General features: G+C 53.4%; 2 protein-coding genes across 6 annotated transcripts in view; one reads left to right on the forward strand and one right to left on the reverse strand.

Annotated features, from left to right (window-relative positions):
* Window positions 1-752: 752 nt before the first annotated feature.
* rbm42 (RNA binding motif protein 42) lies at window positions 753-13289 on the forward strand. Of its 2 annotated transcripts, none has more exons than XM_012966458.3 (10): window positions 753-1563; window positions 3494-3611; window positions 3751-3838; window positions 4602-4733; window positions 6825-6949; window positions 7650-7775; window positions 7859-7966; window positions 8051-8171; window positions 12428-12622; window positions 12757-13289. In XM_012966458.3, exons 1-10 carry the CDS (start codon window positions 1508-1510, stop codon window positions 12867-12869), a joined length of 1182 nt encoding a protein of 393 aa, XP_012821912.1. In that variant the 5' UTR covers window positions 753-1507; the 3' UTR covers window positions 12870-13289. The 2 variants fall into 2 exon arrangements, with proteins under 2 accessions (XP_012821912.1, NP_001007900.1); NM_001007899.1 differs by having other exon boundaries at window positions 1455-1563; window positions 4605-4733; window positions 12757-13267.
* Window positions 13290-15466: 2177 nt separating this feature from the next.
* The window catches only part of LOC100495385 (Friend leukemia integration 1 transcription factor-like), a 42365-nt gene continuing 31762 nt past the window's right edge, over window positions 15467-26069 (reverse strand). For all 4 annotated transcript variants that reach the window (XM_031906090.1, XM_031906092.1, XM_031906091.1 and 1 more), the window contains one exon: window positions 15467-16960. In XM_031906090.1, coding sequence (XP_031761950.1) covers window positions 16455-16960 — 506 coding nt within the window. In that variant the 3' untranslated portion in view covers window positions 15467-16454. The remainder of the gene's footprint in view (window positions 16961-26069) is intronic.

A 26069-nucleotide genomic window follows, 5' to 3' on the forward strand; every position in this document is an offset into this window, starting at 1 on the left:
ATTTTCAAGTCGGAACTTTTCCAATTCGGGTCGGATTCGTGGGTTAGTAAATCAGCCCCTTAGTGTGATAAGGAATTCAGGCCTTAAAACATGACGGGATCATTATCTCCCTCATGACATGAGGGTTGGTTGCAAAAACCTTTTTGCAGAGGCCCCAGTCTTCAAACTGTCATTACCAAGGTCCAGTGTCCCTATAATAATTATACTTACAATATAATAATACAACGACATACCTCCCAACTGGGCCGATTTTCGCGGGACAGTCCCTTGTTAGACAGCTCAACCTGCAGTCCCGGATTCTTACTGAAAAGTCTCTCATTTCCCTTTGCACTGAAGCTAAAAAAGATACAAATTGAATTAAGAGCCCAGAAATCTTAACGAGCGTCACCTGCACTTAGATACATTGTTTCTCACATTTAATTAAATAAGTAGCTTTCGGCAGAGAGCCCAGAAGGTAAAAAGCCCCCCCTGCACTGAGATACAAGTGTAACTAATAAGCTAAACAGGTCTCTTGGGGGAACTGAGACTCACAGCTTAAAGGGCAACTTCACCTTCATTAGCAAAACTGTATTAACACATAAACCCCCCAGAAATGTGTTCAAACTTTCAATAACCTGCCAAATTTAGTCAAATGGGAGTGGTATTTAGGGGGTGTGGTTGAAAAAATGGGCGTGGTTAAAAAAACTTGCCACACTGCGTGCACCATTTGTTTTTGTCCCTCTTTCCATTTTCAAAATGTTGGGAGGTATGAATTAGCGGTTGTGTTGCCCCAGGGACCATCTTGGAGTCAGGAAGGGATGTTTTTCCCCTCTGGGGCAAATTAGAGAGGCTTCAGATGGGGTTTTTTGCTTTCCTCTGGGGCAACTAGCAGTTAGGCAGGTTATATATAGGCATTATGGTTGAACATGATAGACGTATGTCTTTTTTCAACCTAACTTACTATGTTACTATGTTACTATGTGTCAAGGGGGTGGCACATTGCTTCTCAATGCTTTTCTCCTAATTAGAGACTTTTATGAAGTCCCCTACAAAGGGCAGCCTGTAAAAAGGAAGCAAGTTTACGTATTTCCTTCATCAACCTTAGTTTATTTACTATAACCACCTGATTTGATGTAACTTATACATTTCCAGAGTAACTCTTTATTTCACAATCATTCCTAGAAAATATTTCAAACTGTGTCATACAAAGACGCGAATTTAACTCTATTTGCTAAAACCCGTTCTATATAAATACACCAAGATGGCGGTTGAAAGAACTAAGATCTTGCGTTCCACGCCTCCAGCTCAGTGATTCCCCCAGTGTGAGCGACCCGAAGCGGAAGTGACGCGCTTCTATATAAAAACACCAAAATGGCGGATGAAACGACTAAGATCTTGCGTTCCACGCCTCCAGTTCAGTCATCCGCCCAGTGTGAGCGACCGGAAGCGGTGGTGACGCGCTTATCCGTGCGCCGGCGGATAGTTAGAACCTTTGCGGCTAACGGGTTGCGTTCTGTGAAGCGTCAGGATGGCGGGGAAGAGCGGGGAGGAGAAGATGAAGGCGATGGAGGCGGAGATGGCGCTGTGAGTATCCTCTATGCTGTGTAGGGAGCTGCCAAGCTGTATAGTGAGAGTTTGTTGTGGTTAAAATGGTAAAGGGCAAGTTAACTTTCATACTGACTGGCTCCTTAGGGTGATACAGACCTGCTGGCTGTAGTGTCAGGGGTTAACCTGTTGCCACTCATGGGGCTCTTTCAATATAGCTCTATACTATGTAAAGGGCATATAAACCCAAACACTCTAATAAACGTCCCAGTTCACTTCATTGCAGTCTCTAGTGCATAAATGACTGGGGTGAATAGAGCGTAACAAGTGTAACCCCTTCTTGGCACTCCTGTATTGTGGGCTGTATTACTGGCTTAGGCAGGAGATTTGGCTCCCTTTGCAGATAAAAGGGGATTTTAGCGCAGTGCCTCCCCCTAGTGGACACTGAGGAGCACACCTCAAGGGGATTTCCACTAGGAATAATCACACACAGTTTGACTGAGAAACAGGGGAAAGAGTTCTCTGATCCCCCTACACCAAGGAACCCCAACCTTTCTTACTCGGGAGCCACAGTCAAATGTAAAAAGACTTGGGGAGCAACACAAGCACCATAAAAGTTCATGGAGGAGCCAAATAAGGGCTGTGATAGGGTGCATAGAGGCCCCTAATAGCCAATCAGCTTACAGGGGCTTTATTTGGTAGGAAATCTTGTTTTTATTCAACCAAAACTTGCCCCCAAGTCAGGAATTCAAAAATAACTCCCTGGTTTGGGGGCACGGAGAGCAACGCCCAAGGGGTTGGGGGAGCAGCGCCCAAGGGGTTGGGGGAGCAGCGCCCAAGGGGTTGGGGGAGCAGCGCCCAAGGGGTTGGGGGAGCAGCGCCCAAGGGGTTGGGGGAGCAGCGCCCAAGGGGTTGGGGGAGCAGCGCCCAAGGGGTTGGGGGAGCAGCGCCCAAGGGGTTGGGGGAGCAGCGCCCAAGGGGTTGGGGGAGCAGCGCCCAAGGGGTTGGGGGAGCAGCGCCCAAGGGGTTGGGGGAGCAGCGCCCAAGGGGTTGGGGGAGCAGCGCCCAAGGGGTTGGGGGAGCAGCGCCCAAGGGGTTGGGGAGCAACACAAGCACCATAAAAGTTCATGGAGGAGCCAAATAAGGGCTGTGATTGGCTATTAGGGGCCTCTATGCACCCTATCAGCTTACAGGGGCTTTATTTGGTAGGAAATCTTGTTTTTATTCAACCAAAACTTGCCCCCAAGTCAGGAATTCAAAAATAACTCCCTGGTTTGGGGGCACTGGGAGCAGCGCCCAAGGGGTTGGGGGAGCAGCGCCCAAGGGGTTGGGGGAGCAGCGCCCAAGGGGTTGGGGGAGCAGCGCCCAAGGGGTTGGGGGAGCAGCGCCCAAGGGGTTGGGGGAGCAGCGCCCAAGGGGTTGGGGGAGCAGCGCCCAAGGGGTTGGGGGAGCAGCGCCCAAGGGGTTGGGGGAGCAGCGCCCAAGGGGTTGGGGGAGCACCACAAGCACCATAAAAGTTCATGGAGGAGCCAAATAAGGGCTGTGATTGGCTATTAGGGGCCTCTATGCACCCTATCAGCTTACAGGGGGCTTTATTTGGTAGGAAATCTTGTTTTTATTCAACCAAAACTTGCCCCCAAGTCAGGAATTCAAAAATAACTCCCTGGTTTGGGGGCACTGGGAGCAACATCCAAGGGGTTGGGGAGCAGCATGTTCCCCCCGAGCCACTGGTTGGGGATCACTGCCCTACACTATGTAAAGGGCATATAAACCCAAACACTCTAATAAACGTCCCAGTGCATTTTGGGATTTATATCCCATTCCAGTCTCTAGTGAATAAATGATTGGGGTGTCCTACTATGCAGAATAGAGCATAACAAGTCATAGGACTCTGCAGCAAAGGGTGTAGTAGAACTACAAGGCTCACTGTTTGTCTCACCCTTCCCTGTCATGTTTCTTCATTCTGCAGGTTTGAGCAGGAAGTACTGGGAGCTCCCGTGGCGCTGCCTCCAGTGGATCCCGTGCCCTTGCCCATCCCAGCTGTGCCTGTTATACGGGCGATTATTGCCACTAACACCTATAGCCAGGTAATGTATAGGGGGTAGTGGGGTAATGACCCTGGGGCACCCTAGTGTGGGTATTGCCCTGTGCAGACGGTGCCCCCATATTGAATGATATTATATATATATATATTTATGTGTATTTGTTGCTTCTCCTTACTCACAGGTGCAGCAGAGTCTAGAGGCGAGGGCAGCCGCTGCGGCCAGTGTCGTGGGGCCCATGATTGTTCCACCGGTGCCATTTGTTGGCCCAGGTATAGCTGCAATAATCTTATATATTCTGCCATAGCAAACTGGACTTGTTCACCTTTCAGTTAACTTTTAGTATGTGGTCAGTTCTAAGCAACTTTTCAATTGGTCTTCATTATTATTTTCCTTTTACTTCTGTCTCTGCAGCTCTCAAATGGGGGTCACTGACCCCGGCAGCCAAAACCTATTTCTCTGTGAGGCTCCAGTTTTATTGTTATTGTTACTTTTTTATTATTATTATTCAGCCCCTCTCCTATTCATATATCAGTCTCTCATCTAAACCACTCCCTGGTTGCTAAGGTAATTTGGACCCTAGCAACCAAATAGCTTCTAAAACTCCAAACTGCAGAGCTGCTGAACTGAAAATGAAATAATTAAAAAATTATGACCAATTGCAAAATGTTTTAGAAAATTACTCTCTACATCATTTTAAAAATTAACTCAAAGGTGAACTATCCCTTTAACCACTAATATAGATGGAAAACAAAATCTCTATTGGGTTAAACACATTCATATATTTTATATCTCAACCAGCGCCCTAAAAGAATTCAGAAGTTTATCGTCAGACTTAATTAGGCATTGGTAATTGCTCAAATAAATCAATATTAGCACACTTCTGTGTAGCCTTATATTACTCTGTTTACACCTTTGTAACAATATGGTGCTGCAATATGTATGCGCGTGTGTGTATATATTTATATTTATAAATAATCTGTTGCTTGATTTGCTGATGTAATGTTATTGTTATTTCCTTCCTCTGTCTGGAAGCAGCCATCCCACCACCTAGACCACCAGTTATGAGGCCCAGTTTCATCCCCCATGCTCTGCAGCGACCAGCCGAGCCTCACGGAGCAATGCCCCGCCCTTCCTTCATTCCTCATGTCTTGCAGCAAAGAGCTGGTAAGTGGCTGCTTTTAGGGTGAAGAAGTCAAATTATTATCAGTCTGTTTATACATATGGGTAGGGGGTGCCATAGTGTTTCCCTTAGACAGTACAGTATGGGGGTACAGCTTATTGTGTGCCCAGAACATTCCTTCTCTGTATATTTGTATTTATACATATGGGTAGGGGGTGCCATAGTGTTTCCCTTAGACAGTACAGTATGGGGGTACAGCTTATTGTGTGCCCAGAACATTCCTTCTCTGTATATTTGTATTTATACATATGGGTAGGGGGTGCCATAGTGTTTCCCTTAGACAGTACAGTATGGGGGTACAGCTTATTGTGTGCCCAGAACATTCCTTCTCTGTATATTTGTATTTATACATATGGGTAGGGGGTGCCATAGTGTTTCCCTTAGACAGTACAGTATGGGGGTACAGCTTATTGTGTGCCCAGAACATTCCTTCTCTGTATATTTGTATTTATACATATGGGTAGGGGGTGCCATAGTGTTTCCCTTAGACAGTACAGTATGGGGGTACAGCTTATTGTGTGCCCAGAACATTCCTTCTCTGTATATTTGTATTTATACATATGGGTAGGGGGTGCCATAGTGTTTCCCTTAGACAGTACAGTATGGGGGTACAGCTTATTGTGTGCCCAGAACATTCCTTCTCTGTATATTTGTATTTATACATATGGGTAGGGGGTGCCATAGTGTTTCCCTTAGACAGTACAGTATGGGGGTACAGCTTATTGTGTGCCCAGAACATTCCTTCTCTGTATATTTGTATTTATACATATGGGTAGGGGGTGCCATAGTGTTTCCCTTAGACAGTACAGTATGGGGGTACAGCTTATTGTGTGCCCAGAACATTCCTTCTCTGTATATTTGTATTTATACATATGGGTAGGGGGTGCCATAGTGTTTCCCTTAGACAGTACAGTATGGGGGTACAGCTTATTGTGTGCCCAGAACATTCCTTCTCTGTACATTTGTATTTATACATATGGGTAGGAGGTGCCATAGTGTTTCCCTTAGACAGTACAGTATGGGGGTACAGCTTATTGTGTGCCCAGAACATTCCTTCTCTGTATATTTGTATTTATACATATGGGTAGGGGGTGCCATAGTGTTTCCCTTAGACAGTACAGTATGGGGGTACAGCTTATTGTGTGCCCAGAACATTCCTTCTCTGTATATTTGTATTTATACATATGGGTAGGAGGTGCCATAGTGTTTCCCTTAGACAGTACAGTATGGGGGTACAGCAGCTGTCTAGTTTGAAATTTCAGCAGCTATCTGGTTGCTAGGGTGTTTAGGCATTGTTTTGAATGAGAGACAGAAACCACAGCTTTAATATGGGAGGGTGGATGCCAGGCTATATGGGTGTAGCAGGGGGACAAGGCTTTTTTGTTATATAGTTTAAATGAACCTTTAGTACGATGTAGAGAATGCTATTCTGAGACAATTTGCTGTTGGTCTTCATTTTTTATTATTTATGGTTTTTGATTTGTTTAGCTTTTTGTTCAGCAGCTCTCCAGTTTGTAATTTTGGCAGCTATCTGGTCGCTAGGGTCCAATTTGATCTAGCAACCAGGTAGTTTGAAAGAGAGACTGATATATGAATAGGGGAGGGGCTGAATAGAAAGATAAGGAATAAAAAGTAACAATAACAATAAAACTGGAGCCTCACAGAGCAATAGGGTTTGGCTGCCGGGGTCAGTGACCCCCATTTGAAAGCTGGAAGGAGTTGCTAGGGTCCAAATTACCTTAGCAACCAGGGATGAGAGACTGGTATATGAATAGGGGAGGGGCTGAATAGAAAGATAAGGAATAAAAAGTAACAATAACAATAAAACTGGAGCCTCACAGAGCAATAGGGTTTGGCTGCCGGGGTCAGTGACCCCCTTTGAAAGCTACACAGAATTAGAAGAAAAAGGCAAATAATTAAAAAAAAAAAAAAAAAAATTGAAGACCAATTGAAAAGTTGCTAAGAATAGGCCATTCTATAACGTACTAAAATTTAACCTGAAGGTGAACCTCCCCTTTAATGTCCTGGCAGTCTGGGCAATGCCAGCCTTAACTTTCTCTACTCTTTGTTTTCAGTTGGCCCCCGACACCCAGGGATGCCTCCCCCACAGCCTTTAATGGCCCATCACATGCATGGCCCGCCTCCACCACTGATGAGACACATCCCGCCTCCTCCGCTTGGCATGCGTGCTGGCCCCCCGGTGAGTGCTGTATTGGTACATTCCTTGTTCTCTGTGTGTAACCTACCTGTACTGGGGATTTAAAACACGTAAAGACGCTTTGTTATATGGAGTTTGGTTACAGATCATGTGATTGTCAGGATGTAGCTTTAAAGGGTAACTAAACCCAAATGTTACTCAGCTGTTGCTGGACTACAAATCCCAGAATAATGTAACATATAATGAAGGGTGAGGCATGCTGGGAGCTGTAGTCCAGCAACATCAGGGCTGTATTCTTAAAGCAATATTGCCCAATAAAACTGCATTAAAATGCAAGAAATCCCCCAATGAGAATCCCAGCTGATGTGAGTAAATCCGGCTCCCTGTTCTCTGTTCCTGCAATTGGAGTTGGGAGCAATAAGCACAGTTTCCCAGCACTGAACAAGTCTGTCCCTTTATCCCCATGTCTGATTCCTGTGCCATATAATGAGGGGAAAATGCCATCATTATCTCTATATGTAAGGTACCAGCAAGGGGCCTGACACAGGGAATCAGCATTCTCATTGGTCACTTCTCTTGCACTTACACTCACATTGTTGCTCAGTTGAATTCTCATTGGGGAATTTCCTTGCATCTAGAATTACGGTTTTTCGACACCTTCTATAGCAACACTAGGGGGCGCCGTGGGACAGCGTTATGGTTGGGTTTATATCCCCTTTAATCCTTATTCCTGTATTTACAGCCTGCACCTGTGGGACCTCTGCCTCCCCCGCCCCGCCCTGTGGTACCGTCTGCTCCAAAGATGAACCCTACCGTTATCCAAGCTGCCCCCACTGTCTATACTGCACCCCCAGTAAGGAAGCCAGAGGTAAGAGACCAGTTACATCCCATAATAGCGATACAAGGACGATGCTGCCCGGTCTGCGATTATAAGATATTTCTGTCTTTCAGGAGGAAATTGTGGAGCCGCCAATATTACCGGATGAGAAGGAAACTCTCAGCTTTGAAGAAGCCGTTATTGGCCCCAGTATGCCGGAAATGGAACCGGTGCAGCCCGAGGTGGGACCCTGGCGCTGGGATTGGGAGCAGGGAGCGCTGTATTGTGTTCTGGTGTCTAAAACCCTTACTGGTTCTGTTCTGTAGGTGGTACTGGAACCGGTACAGGAGGATAAAAAGAAAACAAAGCCGGAGAAATTAAAACGGTGCATTCGCACTGCGGCCGGAACATCCTGGGAAGATCAGAGCTTATTGGAATGGGAGTCAGGTGAGGCTCATTTTCATGGTCCCTTCAGTTGCCATATTAGCAGCTCTGTGCCCGACTTGGTCATCTGTGTGCCGGCCCAAATCTGGCTGCTCCAATCATTTGGCTCCCAGGCCACTAATGGGATCATCCCGGGGGCATATGGAATCCAATCAAAATAGGGCTGCCTTAAGGTAAGGCAAGGTTGCCAAGCGAGCGGATCTTCTCCCGATTTGCCAACCTACGGGTGGGCGATATTGGGCTAATTCGGTCGTTTGGCCCTAGGGCAAAATGATCGATTGAAAACAGCGGGTATAGGGGGTATAATGCAGCCCCTGCTCCAAGGGAAAATTAAACCTGCCCGATTGAGATCTGCCCGATTTCATGGTGAGGTTTGTGAGTCGTGCCCATACACGGGCAGATAAGGAGCCGGATTATTCTAAAGCAGGGGTAGGGAACCTATGGCTCGGGAGCCAGATGTGGCTCTTTTGATGGCTGCATCTGGCTCTCTGCCAAATCTTTAATAAAAAAAAATAATGGGGGGCGTGGCCTGCGCTTGGCGGATAGATGACGTGTTCTATGCCTTAGAACACGTCTTCTATCCGCTGAGCGCAGGCTACGCCCTTCTCCGCATCCGGCATCCTACCTTGCCCCTGCGCCCAGCGGATAGAACACGTGTTCTAAGCCTTAAAACGCATCTTCTATCTGCCGAGCGCAGGCCACGCCCACCTCCGCATCACATCCGGCATCCTTGGCACCCACCCTACCTTGCCCCGCAGCCAAACATATTGTATGCAGAGTGCCAGCTCTGCAGCTCCAACCCGGCCCAAGGGAAGTCTCCCATAGGGCTCAATGGCACTCTGCAGCTCCAACCCGGCCTAAGGGAAGTCTCCCATAGGGCTCAATGGCACTCTGCCGCTCCAACCCGGCCCAAGGAAAGTCTCCCATAGGGCTCAATGGCACTCTGCAGCTCCAACCCGGCCCAAGGAAAGTCTCCCATAGGGCTCAATGGCACTCTGCAGCTCCAACCCGGCCCAAGGAAAGTCTCCCATAGGGCTCAATGGCACTCTGCAGCTCCAACCCGGCCCAAGGAAAGTCTCCCATAGGGCTCAATGGCACTCTGCAGCTCCAACCCGGCCCAAGGAAAGTCTCCCATAGGGTTCAATGGCACTCTGCAGCTCCAACCCGGCCCAAGGAAAGTCTCCCATAGGGCTCAATGGCACTCTGCAGCTCACACCCGGCCCAAGGGAAGTCTCCCATAGGGCTCAATGGCACTCTGCAGCTCCAACCCGGCCCAAGGAAAGTCTCCCATAGGGCTCAATGGCACTCTGCAGCTCACACCCGGCCCAAGGGAAGTCTCCCATAGGGCTCAATGGCACTCTGCCGCTCCAACCCGGCCCAAGGAAAGCTTCCCATAGGGCTCAATGGCACTCTGCATCTCCAACCTGGCCCAAGGAAAGTCTCCCATAGGGCTCAATGGCACTCTGCAGCTCCAACCCGGCCCAAGGAAAGCCTCCCATAGGGCTCAATGGCACTCTGCAGCTCCAACCCGGCCCAAGGAAAGTCTCCCATAGGGCTCAATGGCACTCTGCAGCTCCAACCCGGCCCAAGGAAAGTCTCCCATAGGGCTCAATGGCACTCTGCCGCTCCAACCCGGCCCAAGGAAAGCTTCCCATAGGGCTCAATGGCACTCTGCAGCTCCAACCCGGCCCAAGGAAAGTCTCCCATAGGGCTCAATGGCACTCTGCAGCTCCAACCCGGCCCAAGGGAAGTCTCCCATAGGGCTCAATGGCACTCTGCAGCTCCAACCCGGCCCAAGGAAAGTCTCCCATAGGGCTCAATGGCACTCTGCAGCTCCAACCCGGCCCAAGGGAAGTCTCCCATAGGGCTCAATGGCACTCTGCAGCTCCAACCCGGCCCAAGGGAAGTCTCCCATAGGGCTCAATGGCACTCTGCAGCTCCAACCTGGCCCAAGGAAAGTCTCCCATAGGGCTCAATGGCACTCTGCAGCTCCAACCCGGCCCAAGGGAAGCCTCCCATAGGGCTCAATGGCACTCTGCAGCTCCAACCCGGCCCAAGGAAAGCCTCCCATAGGGCTCAATGGCACTCTGCAGCTCCAACCTGGCCCAAGGAAAGTCTCCCATAGGGCTCAATGGCACTCTGCAGCTCCAACCCGGCCCAAGGAAAGCCTCCCATAGGGCTCAATGGCACTCTGCAGCTCCAACCCGGCCCAAGGAAAGTCTCCCATAGGGCTCAATGGCACTCTGCAGCTCCAACCCGGCCCAAGGAAAGTCTCCCATAGGGCTCAATGGCACTCTGCAGCTCCAACCCGGCCCAAGGAAAGTCTCCCATAGGGCTCAATGGCACTCTGCAGCTCACACCCGGCCCAAGGGAAGTCTCCCATAGGGCTCAATGGCACTCTGCAGCTCCAACCCGGCCCAAGGGAAGTCTCCCATAGGGCTCAATGGCACTCTGCAGCTCCAACCCGGCCCAAGGAAAGTCTCCCATAGGGCTCAATGGCACTCTGCAGCTCCAACCCGGCCCAAGGAAAGTCTCCCATAGGGCTCAATGGCACTCTGCAGCTCACACCCGGCCCAAGGGAAGTCTCCCATAGGGCTCAATGGCACTCTGCAGCTCCAACCCGGCCCAAGGAAAGTCTCCCATAGGGCTCAATGGCACTCTGCAGCTCACACCCGGCCCAAGGGAAGCCTCCCATAGGGCTCAATGGCACTCTGCAGCTCACACCCGGCCCAAGGAAAGTCTCCCATAGGGCTCAATGGCACTCTGCAGCTCCAACCCGGCCCAAGGAAAGTCTCCCATAGGGCTCAATGGCACTCTGCAGCTCCAACCCGGCCCAAGGAAAGTCTCCCATAGGGCTCAATGGCACTCTGCAGCTCCAACCCGGCCCAAGGAAAGTCTCCCATAGGGCTCAATGGCACTCTGCCGCTCCAACCCGGCCCAAGGAAAGCTTCCCATAGGGCTCAATGGCACTCTGCAGCTCCAACCCGGCCCAAGGAAAGTCTCCCATAGGGCTCAATGGCACTCTGCCGCTCCAACCCGGCCCAAGGAAAGCTTCCCATAGGGCTCAATGGCACTCTGCAGCTCCAACCCGGCCCAAGGAAAGTCTCCCATAGGGCTCAATGGCACTCTGCAGCTCCAACCCGGCCCAAGGGAAGTCTCCCATAGGGCTCAATGGCACTCTGCAGCTCCAACCCGGCCCAAGGAAAGTCTCCCATAGGGCTCAATGGCACTCTGCAGCTCCAACCCGGCCCAAGGAAAGTCTCCCATAGGGCTCAATGGCACTCTGCAGCTCCAACCCGGCCAAGGAAAGCCTCCCATAGGGCTCAATGGCACTCTGCAGCTCCAACCCGGCCCAAGGAAAGTCTCCCATAGGGCTCAATGGCACTCTGCAGCTCCAACCCGGCCCAAGGAAAGTCTCCCATAGGGCTCAATGGCACTCTGCAGCTCCAACCCGGCCCAAGGAAAGTCTCCCATAGGGCTCAATGGCACTCTGCAGCTCCAACCCGGCCCAAGGAAAGTCTCCCATAGGGCTAAATGGCACTCTGCAGCTCCAACCTGGCCCAAGGAAAGCCTCCCATAGGGCTCAATGGCACTCTGCAGCTCCAACCTGGCCCAAGGAAAGCCTCCCATAGGGCTCAATGGCACTCTGCAGCTCCAACCCGGCCCAAGGGAAGTCTCCCATAGGGCTCAATGGCACTCTGCAGCTCCAACCCGGCCCAAGGAAAGTCTCCCATAGGGCTCAGTGGCACTCTGCAGCTCCAACCCGGCCCAAGGAAAGTCTCCCATAGGACTCAATGGCACTCTGCAGCTCCAACCCGGCCCAAGGAAAGTCTCCCATAGGGCTCAATGGCACTCTGCAGCTCCAACCCGGCCCAAGGAAAGTCTCCCATAGGGCTCAATGGCACTCTGCAGCTCCAACCCGGCCCAAGGAAAGTCACCATACCCAAGCTTGAATGGATCCCAAACTTTCCTACTCGTTGTGACAAATACGATTTTTTATTAAGTACGAAAAAGTCGATCAAATTAACGAAAAAGTCACAAAAAATACGCACAGTACGAAAACCTAGAAAAAATATTTATTTGGAAATGATCGTACTTTGGTGAATGTGCCCCATAGTGTGGCCGTAGACTGCTTGGTTTTCAGCCAAATATCTGCCAGGAGGGCCCTATACACAGGCCAATAATATCCCAACTTGATCTGGAAGTAACTAACCAACTGCTTATATCGTTTACTGAGCAGATTCCCTTTGTTCCTTCAGATGACTTCCGGATATTCTGCGGGGATCTGGGAAACGAGGTGAACGACGACATCCTGGCTCGCGCTTTCAGCCGTTACCCCTCCTTCCTGAGGGCCAAAGTCATCCGGGATAAACGCACGGGGAAGACTAAAGGCTACGGGTTCGTGAGCTTCAAGGATCCCAACGACTACGTGAGGGCCATGCGCGAAATGAACGGTAAGGCTGCGCGGTGGGCGGGGCCTCCTAGTCTCTGGGGAGGGGCCTGGGTGGTGGGGGCGGGGTTTAACCCCATAGGGGTTAGCTTGTCCTATAGGAAGCAGTTGTGTGAGACTGGTGCGTCTCTCTCGCAGGCAAATACGTGGGCTCTCGGCCCATAAAGCTGCGCAAGAGCCAATGGAAAGATCGCAATATGGACGTGGTGCGCAAGAAGCAGAGGGAGAAGAAGAAGCTCGGCCTGAGATAGAGACAGAACCACAGGCATGGACTCCATATTGTCCCCCGTTTCTGTGTGAGTGGGGGTGCTCCGTCCCTCCAGCTGTTACACACAAGCAAGCACCCCATGTAACGGCTGGAGGGCCACAGACATTTACACCTATCCAGGTTGCTGGGCCCTGAGTGGCCAATAAAGGGTCTCCACTCCGGGGAGTGTTTGGTTTGTATTCTATGCGCTTACCCAGGACAAACAGTTACGTTGTATTTTATATTTCCTCCTCGTTACTTTTAATTTAATGACAAACCGACGCTGGCTCCGCCTGCACTGGATCTGCTAATTAAACCTTAAAGGGCCGGCGTCTGCTGTTGTTGTTAAATTCTCTGCCCAAGTTGATGACAATTCACTTTATTCGATTAAGAAAATAAAGTTTTATTGTTTTTAAAACTAAAATCCTTGACACCCCGTTACCCCCCCAGCGCTTGTTTCTTACCCTCACTACATGCCGGCTGCAGCTGTCACTTCAGGCTTGGGGGGCAAGGCAAAGACCTGATAGGCTGCTACATTGCCCCCCTCCTTCTAAGCCCAACATCACGGCCGCAGCAGCCATTGGAGTGAATGATGAGTTGAACATAAAGGGTAAGTTAGCCCCAAATTTCTGTGCCGATGTTCCATTCAGGATGAATGCCGGGGCACGTCGTGGTTCCACAGGAAGTGAGGGGGCCCCCAGGCACGGACAGGGGACACTTCTTCCTAGGGGATGGTCTCTTCCTATCTGAGCTGCGTAAAGGGGTGGTTCACCTTTAAGATAACTTTAAGCATGTTATGGCATTGCCTTTTCTAAGCAACTTTGCAGTTGGTCTTCATTATTTATATCTTATAGTTTATAACTATTAGATGTCACCTGGGAGTTCCATAACCTGTATAAAAGCCCTCGGCCTTCAGCCTCATCCCTTTATATGGTCATGGAACTCCTCGGGGGCTTATAATATCCCTATATGTTACAATAGGGGGTACTTTATTCACTATATATTATAAGGAACTCCTCGGGGACTTATAATATCCCTATATGTTACAATAGGGGGCACTTTATTCACTATATATTATAAGGAACTCCTCGGGGACTTATAATATCCCTATATGTTACAATAGGGGGCACTTTATTCACTATATATTATAAGGAACTGCTCGGGGGCTTATAATATCCCTATATGTTACAATAGGGGGTACTTTATTCACTATATATTATAAGGAACTCCTCGGGGGCTTATAATATCCCTATATGTTACAATAGGGGGTACTTTATTCACTATGTAAAAGCCAGTTGGGTTCGTAATTTTTATTTACCCTTAAAATTATGGTTCAAGCTTGTCATGTGACCTGTGAAACAAGTCCCTTCTCCATCTATCCAAGGGGTCTATTGGGTTTCCTTAAAGGAACAGTAACATCAGGCAATGACAGTGCATTATATGTGGCACCGAGTGAGCTGGTTATTGAGGGAATTGGATTGGAGCTGTTTGGGTGGAGGGGCAGTTAAATGGGGCAGTACAAAACCTCCTTATGTAGAACGCAATCAGCCTGTTCCTGGTAACAGCAACTCATTTTAAATGTTAGCAGTGACACCTTGTGGCCACTCTGTGCGCTGCAGGTAGGCTCACTATCCGGTTGGTCTTAGCCTTTATTAAAGGGGTTGTTCACAGAGTAATATTCTGAGGCAATTTGCAGTTGGTCTTCATTTTTGCGCCCCAGTTTGGAATTTCAGCAGCTATCTGGTTGCTAGGGTGCAAATTACCTTATCAACATGAGAGTGGTTCAAATAAGATACTGGAATATGAATAGGGGAGGGGCTGAATAGAAAGATAAGGAATAAAAAGTAACAATAACAATAAAACTGGAGCCTCACAGAGCAATAGGGTTTGGCTGCCGGGGTCAGTGACCCCCATTTGAAAGCTGCAAAGAGTTAAAAGATGCCAAATAATTCAAAAACTATGGAAAACAAATAATGAAGACCAACTGGAAAGTTGCTTAGAATTGGCCATTCTATAACATACTAATAGTTAACTAAGTTCTGTACATTCTCCCACCCCAAGGGGGCAACTGGGAGGACAGGGAGAGTACCTTGGGTCCATCCCTAAAGCTCTCGGGCCCGGACTGGCAACCTGTGGGTACTGGGAAGGCCGGGGGCTATTTTGTATCCCAGCCCAGACCTTATAAATGGACACCCCAGGTATTTGTTACTTTAATTCTTATAACTCAGAGCTTTAGTTTCCCTTTAAAGTGTGTAGGAAAGTGCCCCTTCTTATTCTCCTGGGCAGTGGGGCTATTAGTGGTTGGCACGGGGCTATCAGCGTTAGTGGCCCCAAGTTAATGGCATTGGCTCAGTCAGGTAGGGGGTTTGTTATATGGCAGGGCTAATGATTGCCAGAGAATCTGTCTTCTGTCAGGCTCAGCAGTGAGAGATCCTGATTGGCCGACAGAGCGGGGGGGGGGGGGTAAGTGATAATATTCCAGGAAGCAGTTAGTTATTCTTAATAGGGAAAGCAGTGACTGAATCAGAGAGATAAATTCTAATTACCCCTCAGCCCCCCGGGGGCTCATTATTATGGGGGGGGGGGGGGGAGGAACGAGGATAAATATAAACTGGTTTTATTCAAGGTTAATGCAAAAGTTGTTTTTTTACAGTTCAAAACAGCAATGAGATCAACATTGACATAAAGGGGGCACCCCGAACCCCACACACAGGAGGAGAACCCCCCCCCCAATTTTGTTTGGGTTTATTTTGCCTTTGGAAACAGGAAAAACACATCTGTACATGGGGCCCCGTAATGTTGCACTTTGGGGGCCACCATAGCTGGGGGCGTGGCCTGGCTCAGGGGGGCAGCCATGTGCCCAAGGGGTCGGCATCTGCTAGAATTAATGCTGTGTGGCCCCCAGGATGAAGATGATAATCAGGGGCCCCTTGGGGGTAACTATATGAGCAGCGGGGAATGGGGGGGGGGGGGGGCAATAAACACAATTACACTTCCCAAATACATTCATTGCCCATTCAGCCCATTTGTTATTGTATCTGCCCCATTCTCTTCTCTGCTTTCCCGACTACAGACAGAATGTATCAGAAATCAGCTCTTTCCCACAATGCCGTGCAAAGCTCAGTTCCCCCTAGGCATTGTGGGAAGCGGAGGGAACTGTAAGGGCGGGGGAAGGGTCTCAGGCCCAATGAGAATGAGGAATGAATGGATATTGGGAATTACATCTTCTCTCATTAGGAAAAACTTAAGGTTTACTTCCCCTTTAATGAGAGATACAGACAGGAAGTAGAACCATGTCCATCGGCAGTTTCCTGTGCCACAAGTGGGGGGCGGAGCTTTGGTTTAGGGGTTGGATCTCAGCAGGTTCTGTGTTCCTGGGAGGAAGCCAAAGCGGCCAATGCCCAGTCCTGTTGGTTCCGTCCAGATCAGTCGTTTGGGGGTCCCACACTCCGCTCCCCCCTCATTACACAATTTGACCCCATTGGCACTGGAAGCTCTTGCCCCGGGGCAGGAGAAGGTACAGTAGATGAATGTCTAGGGCAGCAAATAAGCCCAAATCCCACCCAAACTGGTCTTGGGCCAGTCCTGCTCAGTAGTAGGTGCCCAGGTGGGTTCCTAGTTGCCCCCCGTGTTGCCTTGTGATGCCCTGGCCGGGGTACAGTCCCCCGGTGGGTGCTGAGCTGAAGTACTGCACCGGTATGATGGTGGGAAGGGTGGGAGACTGGGGGTGGTGGGTGGGCACGGCGGGCTTGGCTTGGGGCGAGTAATAGTTCCCTTCGGGGTATTTGGAGGCGGCGGGGTCGCTGCTGTGCGCCTGTTGCACCACCTGGATGCCCTGGAAGTCGAACCTGTAGGCGTAGCGCTTGCCGTGCACTTTGCTCATGATGTTCTTGTCGTAGTAGTAGCGCAGCGCCCGGCTCAGCTTGTCATAGTTCATATTGGGTTTGCTCTTCCGCTCCCCCCAGCGCCGGGCAACCTCATCCGGGTCCGTCATCTTGAACTCCCCGTTCAGCCCTTCCCAGGCAATGCAGCCCGAATTGCCACTGTCGGAGAGAAGTTCCAGCAGGAACTGCCACAGCTGGATCTGCCCACTGCCTGCAGGAACAGAGAGACAGGGGGTTAGGGGCAATAGGGAGCCAGTCTGGGGCAGGAACAGAGAGACAGGGGGTTAGGGGCAATAGGGAGCCAGTCTGGGGCAGGAACAGAGAGACAGGGGGTTAGGGGCAATAGGGAGCCAGTCTGGGGCAGGAACAGAGAGACAGGGGTTAGGGGCAAAAGGGACCCAGTCTGGGGCAGGAACAGAGAGACGGGGGGTTAGGGGCAATAGGGAGCCAGTCTGGGGCAGGAACAGAGAGACAGGGGGTTAGGGGCAATAGGGAGCCAGTCTGGGGCAGGAACAGAGAGACAGGGGGTTAGGGGCAATAGGGAGCCAGTCTGGGGCAGGAACAGAGAGACAGGGGGTTAGGGGCAATAGGGAGCCAGTCTGGGGCAGGAACAGAGAGACAGGGGGTTAGGGGCAATAGGGAGCCAGTCTGGGGCAGGAACAGAGAGACAGGGGTTAGGGGCAAAAGAGACCCAGTCTGGGGCAGGAACAGAGAGACAGGGGGTTAGGGGCAATAGGGAGCCAGTCTGGGGCAGGAACAGAGAGACAGGGGGTTAGGGGCAATAGGGAGCCAGTCTGGGGCAGGAACAGAGAGACAGGGGGTTAGGGGCAATAGGGAGCCAGTCTGGGGCAGGAACAGAGAGACAGGGGGTTAGGGGCAAAAGAGACCCAGTCTGGGGCAGGAACAGAGAGACAGGGGGTTAGGGGCAAAGGAGACCCAGTCTGGGGCAGGAACAGAGAGACAGGGGGTTAGGGGCAAAAGAGACCCAGTCTGGGGCAGGAACAGAGAGACAGGGGGTTAGGGGCAAAAGGGAGCCAGTCTGGGGCAGGAACAGAGAGACAGGGGGTTAGGGGCAATAGGGAGCCAGTCTGGGGCAGGAACAGAGAGACAGGGGGTTAGGGGCAAAAGAGACCCAGTCTGGGGCAGGAACAGAGAGACAGGGGGTTAGGGGCAATAGGGAGCCAGTCTGGGGCAGGAACAGAGAGACAGGGGTTAGGGGCAAAAGAGACCCAGTCTGGGGCAGGAACAGAGAGACAGGGGGTTAGGGGCAATAGGGAGCCAGTCTGGGGCAGGAACAGAGAGACAGGGGGTTAGGGGCAATAGGGAGCCAGTCTGGGGCAGGAACAGAGAGACAGGGGGTTAGGGGCAATAGGGAGCCAGTCTGGGGCAGGAACAGAGAGATAGGGGGTTAGGGGCAAAAGAGACCCAGTCTGGGGCAGGAACAGAGAGACAGGGGGTTAGGGGCAAAAGAGACCCAGTCTGGGGCAGGAACAGAGAGACAGGGGGTTAGGGGCAAAAGAGACCCAGTCTGGGGCAGGAACAGAGAGACAGGGGGTTAGGGGCAAAAGAGACCCAGTCTGGGGCAGGAACAGAGAGACAGGGGGTTAGGGGCAAAAGGGAGCCAGTCTGGGGCAGGAACAGAGAGACAGGGGGTTAGGGGCAATAGGGAGCCAGTCTGGGGCAGGAACAGAGAGACAGGGGGTTAGGGGCAAAAGGGAGCCAGTCTGGGGCAGGAACAGAGAGACAGGGGGTTAGGGGCAAAAGGGAGCCAGTCTGGGGCAGGAACAGAGAGACAGGGGGTTAGGGGCAAAAGGGACCCAGTCTGGGGCAGGAACAGAGAGACAGGGGGTTAGGGGCAAAAGAGACCCAGTCTGGGGCAGGAACAGAGAGACAGGGGGTTAGGGGCAAAAGGGAGCCAGTCTGGGGCAGGAACAGAGAGATAGGGGCAATAGGGAGCCAGTCTGGGGCAGGAACAGAGAGACAGGGGGTTAGGGGCAAAAGGGAGCCAGTCTGGGGCAGGAACAGAGAGACAGGGGGTTAGGGGCAATAGGGAGCCAGTCTGGGGCAGGAACAGAGAGACAGGGGGTTAGGGGCAATAGGGAGCCAGTCTGGGGCAGGAACAGAGAGACAGGGGGATAGGGGCAATAGGGAGCCAGTCTGGGGCAGGAACAGAGAGACAGGGGGTTAGGGGCAATAGGGAGCCAGTCTGGGGCAGGAACAGAGAGACAGGGGGTTAGGGGCAATAGGGAGCCAGTCTGGGGCAGGAACAGAGAGACAGGGGGTTAGGGGCAAAAGGGACCCAGTCTGGGGCAGGAACAGAGAGACAGGGGGTTAGGGGCAAAAAAGACCCAGTCTGGGGCAGGAACAGAGAGACAGGGGGTTAGGGGCAAAAGGGAGCCAGTCTGGGGCAGGAACAGAGAGACAGGGGGTTAGGGGCAAAGGGACCAGTCTGGGGCAGGAACAGAGAGATAGGGGGTTAGGGGCAAAAGGGAGCCAGTCTGGGGCAGGAACAGAGAGACAGGGGGTTAGGGGCAAAAGGGAGCCAGTCTGGGGCAGGAACAGAGAGACAGGGGTTAGGGGCAATAGGGAGCCAGTCTGGGGCAGGAACAGAGAGACAGGGGGTTAGGGGCAAAAGGGAGCCAGTCTGGGGCAGGAACAGAGAGACAGGGGGTTAGGGGCAAAAGGGAGCCAGTCTGGGGCAGGAACAGAGAGACAGGGGGTTAGGGGCAAAAGAGACCCAGTCTGGGGCAGGAACAGAGAGACAGGGGGTTAGGGGCAATAGGGAGCCAGTCTGGGGCAGGAACAGAGAGACAGGGGGTTAGGGGCAATAGGGAGCCAGTCTGGGGCAGGAACAGAGAGACAGGGGGTTAGGGGCAAAAGGGACCCAGTCTGGGGCAGGAACAGAGAGACAGGGGGTTAGGGGCAAAAAAGACCCAGTCTGGGGCAGGAACAGAGAGACAGGGGGTTAGGGGCAAAAGGGAGCCAGTCTGGGGCAGGAACAGAGAGACAGGGGGTTAGGGGCAAAGGGACCAGTCTGGGGCAGGAACAGAGAGATAGGGGGTTAGGGGCAAAAGGGAGCCAGTCTGGGGCAGGAACAGAGAGACAGGGGGTTAGGGGCAAAAGGGAGCCAGTCTGGGGCAGGAACAGAGAGACAGGGGGTTAGGGGCAAAAGGGAGCCAGTCTGGGGCAGGAACAGAGAGACAGGGGGTTAGGGGCAAAAGGGAGCCAGTCTGGGGCAGGAACAGAGAGACAGGGGGTTAGGGGCAATAGGGAGCCAGTCTGGGGCAGGAACAGAGAGACAGGGGGTTAGGGGCAAAAGGGAGCCAGTCTGGGGCAGGAACAGAGAGACAGGGGGTTAGGGGCAAAAGAGACCCAGTCTGGGGCAGGAACAGAGAGACAGGGGGTTAGGGGCAAAAGGGAGCCAGTCTGGGGCAGGAACAGAGAGACAGGGGGTTAGGGGCAAAAGGGACCCAGTCTGGGGCAGGAACAGAGAGACAGGGGGTTAGGGGCAAAAGGGAGCCAGTCTGGGGCAGGAACAGAGAGACAGGGGGTTAGGGGCAAAAGAGACCCAGTCTGGGGCAGGAACAGAGAGACAGGGGGTTAGGGGCAAAAGGGAGCCAGTCTGGGGCAGGAACAGAGAGACAGGGGGTTAGGGGCAAAAGGGAGCCAGTCTGGGGCAGGAACAGAGAGACAGGGGGTTAGGGGCAAAAGGGAGCCAGTCTGGGGCAGGAACAGAGAGACAGGGGGTTAGGGGCAAAAGGGAGCCAGTCTGGGGCAGGAACAGAGAGACAGGGGGTTAGGGGCAAAAGGGAGCCAATCTGGGGCAGGAACAGAGAGACAGGGGGTTAGGGGCAATAGGGAGCCAGTCTGGGGCAGGAACAGAGAGATAGGGGCAATAGGGAGCCAGTCTGGGGCAGGAACAGAGAGACAGGGGGATAGGGGCAATAGGGAGCCAGTCTGGGGCAGGAACAGAGAGACAGGGGGTTAGGGGCAAAAAAGACCCAGTCTGGGGCAGGAACAGAGAGACAGGGGGTTAGGGGCAATAGGGAGCCAGTCTGGGGCAGGAACAGAGAGACAGGGGGTTAGGGGCAAAAAAGACCCAGTCTGGGGCAGGAACAGAGAGACAGGGGGTTAGGGGCAAAAGGGAGCCAGTCTGGGGCAGGAACAGAGAGACAGGGGGTTAGGGGCAATAGGGAGCCAGTCTGGGGCAGGAACAGAGAGACAGGGGGTTAGGGGCAATAGGGAGCCAGTCTGGGGCAGGAACAGAGAGACAGGGGGTTAGGGGCAAAAGGGAGCCAGTCTGGGGCAGGAACAGAGAGACAGGGGGTTAGGGGCAAAAGGGACCCAGTCTGGGGCAGGAACAGAGAGACAGGGGGTTAGGGGCAAAAGGGAGCCAGTCTGGGGCAGGAACAGAGAGACAGGGGGTTAGGGGCAAAAGAGACCCAGTCTGGGGCAGGAACAGAGAGACAGGGGGTTAGGGGCAAAAGGGAGCCAGTCTGGGGCAGGAACAGAGAGACAGGGGGTTAGGGGCAAAAGGGAGCCAGTCTGGGGCAGGAACAGAGAGACAGGGGGTTAGGGGCAAAAGGGAGCCAGTCTGGGGCAGGAACAGAGAGACAGGGGGTTAGGGGCAAAAGGGAGCCAGTCTGGGGCAGGAACAGAGAGACAGGGGGTTAGGGGCAAAAGGGAGCCAATCTGGGGCAGGAACAGAGAGACAGGGGGTTAGGGGCAATAGGGAGCCAATCTGGGGCAGGAACAGAGAGACAGGGGGTTAGGGGCAAAAGGGAGCCAATCTGGGGCAGGAACAGAGAGACAGGGGGTTAGGGGCAAAAGGGACCAGTCTGGGGCAGGAACAGAGAGACAGGGGGTTAGGGGCAAAAGGGAGCCAGTCTGGGGCAGGAACAGAGAGACAGGGGGTTAGGGGCAAAAGGGACCCAGTCTGGGGCAGGAACAGAGAGACAGGGGGTTAGGGGCAAAAGGGAGCCAGTCTGGGGCAGGAACAGAGAGACAGGGGGTTAGGGGCAATAGGGAGCCAGTCTGGGGCAGGAACAGAGAGATAGGGGCAATAGGGAGCCAGTCTGGGGCAGGAACAGAGAGACAGGGGGATAGGGGCAATAGGGAGCCAGTCTGGGGCAGGAACAGAGAGACAGGGGGTTAGGGGCAAAAAAGACCCAGTCTGGGGCAGGAACAGAGAGACAGGGGGTTAGGGGCAATAGGGAGCCAGTCTGGGGCAGGAACAGAGAGACAGGGGGTTAGGGGCAATAGGGAGCCAGTCTGGGGCAGGAACAGAGAGACAGGGGGTTAGGGGCAAAAAAGACCCAGTCTGGGGCAGGAACAGAGAGACAGGGGGTTAGGGGCAATAGGGAGCCAGTCTGGGGCAGGAACAGAGAGACAGGGGGTTAGGGGGCAAAAGGGAGCCAGTCTGGGGCAGGAACAGAGAGACAGGGGGTTAGGGGCAAAAGAGAGCCAGTCTGGGGCAGGAACAGAGAGACAGGGGGTTAGGGGCAAAAGGGAGCCAGTCTGGGGCAGGAACAGAGAGACAGGGGGTTAGGGGCAAAAGGGAGCCAGTCTGGGGCAGGAACAGAGAGACAGGGGGTTAGGGGCAAAAGGGAGCCAGTCTGGGGCAGGAACAGAGAGACAGGGGGTTAGGGGCAAAAGGGAGCCAGTCTGGGGCAGGAACAGAGAGACAGGGGGTTAGGGGCAAAAGGGAGCCAGTCTGGGGCAGGAACAGAGAGACAGGGGGTTAGGGGCAATAGGGAGCCAGTCTGGGGCAGGAACAGAGAGACAGGGGGTTAGGGGCAATAGGGAGCCAGTCTGGGGCAGGAACAGAGAGACAGGGGGTTAGGGGCAATAGGGAGCCAGTCTGGGGCAGGAACAGAGAGACAGGGGGTTAGGGGCAAAAGGGAGCCAGTCTGGGGCAGGAACAGAGAGACAGGGGGTTAGGGGCAAAAGGGAGCCAGTCTGGGGCAGGAACAGAGAGACAGGGGGTTAGGGGCAAAAGAGACCCAGTCTGGGGCAGGAACAGAGAGACAGGGGGTTAGGGGCAAAAGGGAGCCAGTCTGGGGCAGGAACAGAGAGACAGGGGGTTAGGGGCAAAAGGGAGCCAGTCTGGGGCAGGAACAGAGAGACAGGGGGTTAGGGGCAAAAGGGAGCCAGTCTGGGGCAGGAACAGAGAGACAGGGGGTTAGGGGCAAAAGGGAGCCAGTCTGGGGCAGGAACAGAGAGACAGGGGGTTAGGGGCAAAAGGGAGCCAATCTGGGGCAGGAACAGAGAGACAGGGGGTTAGGGGCAATAGGGAGCCAGTCTGGGGCAGGAACAGAGAGATAGGGGCAATAGGGAGCCAGTCTGGGGCAGGAACAGAGAGACAGGGGATAGGGGCAATAGGGAGCCAGTCTGGGGCAGGAACAGAGAGACAGGGGGTTAGGGGCAAAAAAGACCCAGTCTGGGGCAGGAACAGAGAGACAGGGGGTTAGGGGCAAAAGGGAGCCAGTCTGGGGCAGGAACAGAGAGACAGGGGGTTAGGGGCAATAGGGAGCCAGTCTGGGGCAGGAACAGAGAGACAGGGGGTTAGGGGCAAAAGGGAGCCAGTCTGGGGCAGGAACAGAGAGACAGGGGGTTAGGGGCAAAAGGGAGCCAGTCTGGGGCAGGAACAGAGAGACAGGGGGTTAGGGGCAAAAGGGAGCCAATCTGGGGCAGGAACAGAGAGACAGGGGGTTAGGGGCAATAGGGAGCCAGTCTGGGGCAGGAACAGAGAGATAGTGGCAATAGGGAGCCAGTCTGGGGCAGGAACAGAGAGACAGGGGGTTAGGGGCAAAAAAGACCCAGTCTGGGGCAGGAACAGAGAGACAGGGGGTTAGGGGCAAAAGGGAGCCAGTCTGGGGCAGGAACAGAGAGACAGGGGTTAGGGGCAATAGGGAGCCAGTCTGGGGCAGGAACAGAGAGACAGGGGGTTAGGGGCAAAAGGGAGCCAGTCTGGGGCAGGAACAGAGAGACAGGGGGTTAGGGGCAAAAGGGAGCCAGTCTGGGGCAGGAACAGAGAGACAGGGGGTTAGGGGCAAAAGGGAGCCAATCTGGGGCAGGAACAGAGAGACAGGGGGTTAGGGGCAATAGGGAGCCAGTCTGGGGCAGGAACAGAGAGATAGGGGCAATAGGGAGCCAGTCTGGGGCAGGAACAGAGAGACAGGGGGATAGGGGCAATAGGGAGCCAGTCTGGGGCAGGAACAGAGAGACAGGGGGTTAGGGGCAAAAAAGACCCAGTCTGGGGCAGGAACAGAGAGACAGGGGGTTAGGGGCAAAAGGGAGCCAGTCTGGGGCAGGAACAGAGAGACAGGGGGTTAGGGGCAATAGGGAGCCAGTCTGGGGCAGGAACAGAGAGACAGGGGGTTAGGGGCAAAAGAGACCCAGTCTGGGGCAGGAACAGAGAGACAGGGGGTTAGGGGCAATAGGGAGCCAGTCTGGGGCAGGAACAGAGAGACAGGGGGTTAGGGGCAAAAGGGAGCCAGTCTGGGGCAGGAACAGAGAGACAGGGGGTTAGGGGCAAAAGGGACCCAGTCTGGGGCAGGAACAGAGAGACAGGGGGTTAGGGGCAATAGGGAGCCAGTCTGGGGCAGGAACAGAGAGACAGGGGGTTAGGGGCAAAAGGGAGCCAGTCTGGGGCAGGAACAGAGAGACAGGGGGTTAGGGGCAAAAGAGACCCAGTCTGGGGCAGGAACAGAGAGACAGGGGGTTAGGGGCAAAAGGGAGCCAGTCTGGGGCAGGAACAGAGAGACAGGGGTTAGGGGCAAAAGGGAGCCAGTCTGGGGCAGGAACAGAGAGACAGGGGGTTAGGGGCAAAAGGGAGCCAGTCTGGGGCAGGAACAGAGAGACAGGGGGTTAGGGGCAAAAGGGAGCCAGTCTGGGGCAGGAACAGAGAGACAGGGGGTTAGGGGCAAAAGGGAGCCAATCTGGGGCAGGAACAGAGAGACAGGGGGTTAGGGGCAATAGGGAGCCAGTCTGGGGCAGGAACAGAGAGATAGGGGCAATAGGGAGCCAGTCTGGGGCAGGAACAGAGAGACAGGGGGATAGGGGCAATAGGGAGCCAGTCTGGGGCAGGAACAGAGAGACAGGGGGTTAGGGGCAAAAAAGACCCAGTCTGGGGCAGGAACAGAGAGACAGGGGGTTAGGGGCAATAGGGAGCCAGTCTGGGGCAGGAACAGAGAGACAGGGGGTTAGGGGCAATAGGGAGCCAGTCTGGGGCAGGAACAGAGAGACAGGGGGTTAGGGGCAATAGGGAGCCAGTCTGGGGCAGGAACAGAGAGACAGGGGGTTAGGGGCAAAAAAGACCCAGTCTGGGGCAGGAACAGAGAGACAGGGGGTTAGGGGCAATAGGGAGCCAGTCTGGGGCAGGAACAGAGAGACAGGGGGTTAGGGGCAATAGGGAGCCAGTCTGGGGCAGGAACAGAGAGACAGGGGGTTAGGGGCAAAAAAGACCCAGTCTGGGGCAGGAACAGAGAGACAGGGGGTTAGGGGCAATAGGGAGCCAGTCTGGGGCAGGAACAGAGAGACAGGGGGTTAGGGGCAAAAGGGAGCCAGTCTGGGGCAGGAACAGAGAGACAGGGGGTTAGGGGCAAAAGAGAGCCAGTCTGGGGCAGGAACAGAGAGACAGGGGGTTAGGGGCAAAAGGGAGCCAGTCTGGGGCAGGAACAGAGAGACAGGGGGTTAGGGGCAATAGGGAGCCAGTCTGGGGCAGGAACAGAGAGACAGGGGGTTAGGGGCAAAAGGGAGCCAGTCTGGGGCAGGAACAGAGAGACAGGGGGTTAGGGGCAATAGGGAGCCAGTCTGGGGCAGGAACAGAGAGACAGGGGGTTAGGGGCAATAGGGAGCCAGTCTGGGGCAGGAACAGAGAGACAGGGGGTTAGGGGCAATAGGGAGCCAGTCTGGGGCAGGAACAGAGAGACAGGGGGTTAGGGGCAATAGGGAGCCAGTCTGGGGCAGGAACAGAGCGAATTGTAAATAAACTATTATATCCCTGTATATAAGTTAGTTGCCCTTTAAGGCCTGTCTCGGTGCATCTATCAGCGGGGGGGGGGGGGGGGGGGGGGGGGGTTTATTGCCCCCTTACAATCCTCCCATTAAAGTTTACAAATTGTTGCCTCCCCGCGAGTCGTTCATTTAACAAGATCTTGTCACATGGTCGCTAAGTGGCTTTGCTGCTCTAATTAAAACATTTGTCCCCTAAATCCAGCCAATTAAAGGGCCAGACGCCCCACGTGGAGCGGCATTTAGCCACTCGCTGCCTGCTGGGCCCTTCATGCAGGTGGGGGCAACGAATAACACCCCGGGGG

This window comes from Xenopus tropicalis, chromosome 7 (genome assembly GCF_000004195.4).
Source record: "Xenopus tropicalis strain Nigerian chromosome 7, UCB_Xtro_10.0, whole genome shotgun sequence".
NCBI lineage: Eukaryota > Metazoa > Chordata > Amphibia > Anura > Pipidae > Xenopus > Xenopus tropicalis.